This window comes from Augochlora pura, chromosome 10 (genome assembly GCF_028453695.1).
Source record: "Augochlora pura isolate Apur16 chromosome 10, APUR_v2.2.1, whole genome shotgun sequence".
Classification (NCBI taxonomy): Eukaryota; Metazoa; Arthropoda; class Insecta; order Hymenoptera; family Halictidae; genus Augochlora; species Augochlora pura.
The window spans coordinates 26,519,716-26,525,466 of NC_135781.1; the positions used below are offsets into that span (position 1 = coordinate 26,519,716).

At 53.9% G+C, this 5,751-nt stretch overlaps 1 protein-coding gene across 1 annotated transcript; it reads left to right on the forward strand.

The window, feature by feature from the left end:
* Nucleotides 1-1,326: 1,326 nt before the first annotated feature.
* Nucleotides 1,327-3,573, forward strand: LOC144475913 (uncharacterized). The gene has a single exon (XM_078192331.1). The coding sequence runs from the start codon at nucleotides 2,182-2,184 to the stop codon at nucleotides 3,571-3,573; it is 1,392 nt and encodes a 463-aa protein (XP_078048457.1). The 5' UTR covers nucleotides 1,327-2,181.
* Nucleotides 3,574-5,751: the final 2,178 nt, after the last annotated feature.

Consider the following 5,751-nt stretch of genomic DNA (forward strand, 5'->3'; position numbering starts at 1 on the left):
CCCGGGAAAATGATCGCGGGATATGGATCGATCGGCCCAGGGACTAGAACCGGTGGGCGCTAGGTGGGCGAAGACAGCTTGGATAGAATAGTAATGGTATCGTGGTAACTGTTCCAAAGACGGAGACAGGATGAAACGATGAATTGGGTTGCGACCTAGAGGATAAGTCGAACAGGACGTTCGTTCAAGGAAACTCGATATCCACGCGACAAATCTGGACAAAGTGATCGCTTTCCAAATTTTTATTTCAACGCTTACCTATACCTAGCTAACAGAATTATCTGTTTTCCATCGTCACAGAGCAACGCACAGCGAAGCCACTTTCCGAGCCCAGCAGATTTCGTCTCAACCTGCAGGCTTAGTGAAAAGATTGCACTCACCGGAGTTTCTTCAATCAATATACAGACGTCTGTAGAAATTAAAAGACCTCGGGACGGTTACCAAAATAACGACTCTCGTCCAGCGAGATTGCCGATCCGTCACACCGTGCGTCTGGAGCAAAGCGTCGCGGAGTGGGGCGCGGGGGGTCGAGGGTCGGTGTAGAAGCTAAACGTGGCAGGAGCTAAGAGCCGGATCACCTAAGAGCAGATAGAGGAATCAGAAAGAACAGGCGGAACGTGCTGGAGACAGAGCTGGGCGAGGGGTGCGAGAGTAGAGAGGGGGGGTTGGACAATCTGGAAACCCAACGCGATAACGCCGGCGGTGGGGATAAATCGAGTGCGAGAGCGGGAAGAAGCAGGAGGAGAAGAAGACGACGACGAAGAAGAAGAAGATGAAGAAGAAGAAGAAGAAGACGAACACGAACACCGTCCGACTAAAAAGGACAAGCGAACCAGGGGCAGCGTACTGGATCACCGACGAGCAGATAGAGGAGCCAGAAGTAAATCGGAGAACGTAGCGCGCAGGCCAGGTGAGACGAAGAGGAGGTGGCTGAAGCGAGAGGGTAGAGATATAAACACGGGTCGAGTAGAGGTGGCGAACGGCAAAGTGGGGACGACGAGAGTAGCAGCCGTTGGTGGGATAGAGAGGCGGCCGGAGGGCGCCCGGGTGGGAGAAGGACGGAGAAAGGGTGACGGGGAAGGGATAGCAGGTTCCGGACTGCCTATCAGGGGCTGGGATCGAGGAGCGGGGGTTGGTGGGCGTTACGGGTGCCGGGGTTCCGGAGTCAGCCGGCAGATGTCGAGTGGTCGCGCCCCTAGACAGGGTCTTCACCCCTGGAAAGGTCAGCGGTGGGCGGGCCGGGCGTAGAATCGACGCCCAGGAACGCCCATCGTCGGCCCTCCCGCCGCTTCCTCGCCGCAGACGCTCCGCGGCAACCAACTGGACAACCAGCCCGGTCTGGATCCACAGCGTCGCACAACGGTTCCGTTGAAACTCGCGTCTACCAGCGCTGTGCAGGACCTCCACGTACGACACCGATCGTCGCCTGGACCGCCGTGTCCCTGACGTTTTCCGAGCGGCCTCGTCCGACCCTTCGACCGGTCCCTTTGCCTCGGTTTCTGAGCCCCGATCGCCAGCAGCCGAGTTCAGTGCGCGTTGCCACCGGGACCCAGCCGCTCAGGACCTAGGTCCAGCCCGGCTCCTTCGCCGCGAGAACCCCCGCGAGAGTAGAACACACGGGGACAGTGAGTGTGCGATGGATTATGGGCGCGTCGGGGCTCCGTTGCGGTCCGACGGGCCCGCGATGACCGAGAACCACCGTGGGAACGGTACCGGGCGTTGCCAATCGCGGTGTCAATCGGACGAATGAGTCGCCGGCACCGGTGAGCTCGATCCGCGGTGTGTCCAAGACTGTTTTCCGGGGGAAGGATGCGCAGCCACCTCGCGGCCCGTTGTGCTGGACGGTCATGAGCAGGGCTGAACAGTGTCCGTCGGCAAAAGACTGGAGTATCTAGTGCTTGGGGATCGAAGTTCCCTCGGGATAGAGTGCGTCGAGCAACGAGAACGTTCGCGAACATCTCCGGCCAGCAGTACTGTCCCAGGATGATCGTCGACCCAGGTAGCTACGAGCGCACGGAATCCGCGCGGTAGACGAGCTAAGAGACCGAGTTGAAGACAATAGAGGACCGGCAAACGCCGGCATGAAGAGGCACGCGACGAGCATGGCCTAGCTGTTTCGTCGCGATCCTCTGTGCAGTTCGAAGAATCGTCGCGAGAGGCCTGGGAGCCACGAAGGAAACAATGTCGAACGCACCACCGGAAGCTTCGACGGGACTGGAGTCGTCGGAGCTGCACGAGATCCGGCAGAATCACCTGGCCAGCAGGTTGGAGTCCCAAGACTCGTTGAAAAGGGAGCAGCTGCGGGCCAGCGACGGCAACAACCCGGACAGCGATTGCGAAAGCGACACGAGCGAGGTGTTGAGCGTCGGTAGCGAACCGACGCCCACGAGCGTCGTCGGAATCCGCGGCTGCGGCTCGGTCAGGTACGACCAGGAGTCGGCCAGCAGCCGCGGCGGCGACTTTCGCGACGAGGAGAACACGAGGACATCGGCGACACCATCGCCTTCGAGCTCAGCGAGCTGCAACGATGCGTTTTATCAACGAACGACTAACCACGTCCCGGCGCCGAGTCCGCCGGGTTACAGTCAGCCGCCTTCGTCGCCCACGGCCTCCTCGGTCAGGTCGCCGGCATCCTCATCAGCCACGGCCTCGTCGCCGGGCCGTCCAGAGGCGATCCAGGACGTGATAGTGCCCAGGTACCAGTCCAGTCACCCGCAGCACTTGCTGCCCCGGTACTCCTCCAGGGACGCGGAGATCCCGGACTATCCGACGCGGGTGCAGCACAGCCTGGGCCACGAGATCATCTACCCGACCGTCGAGAGGCTTCATCGAACGCCCATCAGCGTCCCCCTGGTCACCAGACTGTCCCTCTCGCCGCCGTCGGCGATGACGGTCACCGGCCTCCAAGCCACGACCCCTGTCCTCCATCCAACGGCCTGCCGAGACCCCAGGGAGACCGCTTCACTGATGCCTCATCCGGGACAGCATCTGCACCACGCCAACAGCCACGTTCATCTGCATCAGACCTCCCAGGTGCAGCACATCCCCGCGAACTCCGTGCACCAGCATCGACTCTCCGTCAACAAGATCCTCCAAAGAGACCCTGGTAGCCCAGTCTCGCCGGGAATTCGAGAGGAGAACGGGAGAACCGTGGCGGGTAGCAACGGCGTGCAGAACAACGGCATCAATAACACCAATCACCACAACAACCACAACAACAACAACAATCTGCAGCATCAGGCAGGCTTGAAGTTCAGTATAGACAATATCCTGAAGGCGGACTTCGGCAGGAGGATCACCGATCCGATCTCCCTGAAAAAGTCCCGGCCGAAGAAGGTCTCCTCGAGGCCCATCGATCTGACGAAGGATTTTTTGGAGTCGTCCTCCGAGACCTCGGAGAAGAGCAGCTCGGAGACGAGTTCGACGACCAACACATCGCCGGGCAGTGTCACTACGAATCCCGCTTCTAACACGCCTGGACCACCTGTGTCCGAACCTGGCAAGCAGCTGCCCTGGCCGGCTTGGGTCTACTGCACCAGATACTCGGATCGGCCTTCATCTGGTGAGTTCTAATCTATAAATTATCATAGTGCACTGTTCGGGCCGACTTTAGCTGAAAAGACGCTATCGGATTTAATTATTGATAAGTGAACCTAATGTAAATAAACTGACACGTTTGTTTCAAGAGATTTTTAAAAACGAGATTTTCAGTTTTAATAATTTATCTGTCGATTGCGTTGGTATTGTCTATTTAGAATAGCAAGGAACTGTGTAAGTTCGAAGTTCACAGGCTTCACTCTTCTTAAGTTTTATATTTTCGCCAAAATTGAGAGAATCTAGTTACACAGTTTCTTTACCGTCTGTTTAACGCATTTCAAGTAAGTCCAATGAAGCAACGATTCAGTTAAAAAATCTTGTCGCCATACCATCGGGTTCATCAAAGTTCACTTTCAGTAAGAAAATGTGAACGCTGAAATTTCCTGAACAGTGCACGAAACAACAAATGATTCTAGTCGAGTATCTTTTAGTCTGCGCGTATAATACATATAACCGGTAACCTGCAAAAGTTCCATATAAATCGACTGCCGCTGAATTTTCCAAAAACGTTGACTATAATATCGATCAAAATCGAATACGTAGCGGGCCCGCGTCTCTATCACGCGCGCAGCGTAAAGCAAACAGTCGATCCGTCTGAAAACTTTTGCAATTACCCGCCTAAAAGCCATAAAGTATCGGCCCGGTAACCGAGCCCGAGCAATTAGTACGAAAGTGTCTAGCCGAAGCTGGAATAGTCCCACGGTGTTCGTTACATAACCGCGTACGAAAAAGAAATATGGCGACCGGTCGGCAAGTTCCGAAATAAATTCCCATCGGGCGCGAAATAATTGCAGCCGGCGCTGGGCCCCGCGAAAGGTCGGTCTCGCGTTGTAATCAACACGGGTTTCCACGGAACACACGCTCGACGGTTCCCCCCCGTTCGATTCGTTCCCGCGCGCGCGCTGGATTTTCGCGAGGGCGGAGACGCGAAACAATCGTTTTGATAACGGTGCGGCCCGCTCATTAAACACCGTAAGGTCCGTCGAGGCGCGTCGCCCGCCGTTGGAACTTCGTCGGCGGGTCAGAATATAATCTCACGGGAGAAACGGTTTCTCGTTTATTATGCAAGCAAATCCCGGTTGTTGTTTAGCAACAGCCCCGTCACGATCCCGACCATTTTATTCGTGCCATCGACTGATCGATTTTTTCGCCGCGCTGGTCGCCCCGGCTAATTACCCCACAACTCGCCGGCTATGCTTCGTGACGATATCGCGGGCATAAATAAAACTTGCCCGGCCATCGGCTACGGCTGATCCACGTCCTCGATCGAACACACCGATTTTAATTGCCGCTATTAATAATTCATCCGGGGGGAAATGAAACTCTCCGCGGCCCGATCCTTCCGTTTCATTATGCGCGATACTAATTAAGACGTATGTAAAACTTACACGAATCCTAGCGCAGCTACGTACGACGGCTCTCGTTGATATTCGTGCACCTTTTGAAACGCTACAACTGTTTCCGATCTTGATCGGATCGTTTGAATGTTTTTGAGATGTCAGGTTGACCAGTTTACTAGACGATCAGATTGACTCGTGAGATAAACTCAACATTTTTATTTTATCGTAAAAAGAAAATTTCGTGGCCAGTTTTGATCATCATCGTAATAGAGTTCAAGCTCTACTGTAGAAGAAAAGCGAAAATTGCTATAATCTTAGAATACTTGTGTAGAGTTTCATGAATTTCTTAGAAAAATTATATTGGCTTTATCTTGTTCTACAAATAAATTTACATTAGGTGATCGTACCATTTCAGACTGTGTAGAATTTCTTTACAAATCTTCCTTGCAAAATTTATTCTTGGAAAAATGCTTGTCCTATTTCATCGTTTCTAAGAAGATCGATACAATTACAAAGTTCGCAATATTATAATCGCCTAGGTCGAAGTACGAACAGAAAACTAGATTATGGCTTACCTAACAACGATTACCAAAACCCTCGATCTTCGCAGGAAACGAGTCGAACAACCGCTCGCGGATCGCGGAGCTCAGACCGTATTAGCATTAGGAAACCGTCGGAAATACTTTAAGGTGACCAGAGTCGTCTTAGCAGTCCCGATCCCGATTTGTCAGCGTAGATCCGCAGCATTTTCCCACCTCGGATCGAAGATTTATCTCGCTCCTAGCGGATTGTTTCCCGGTTTCGCGCAGATGGA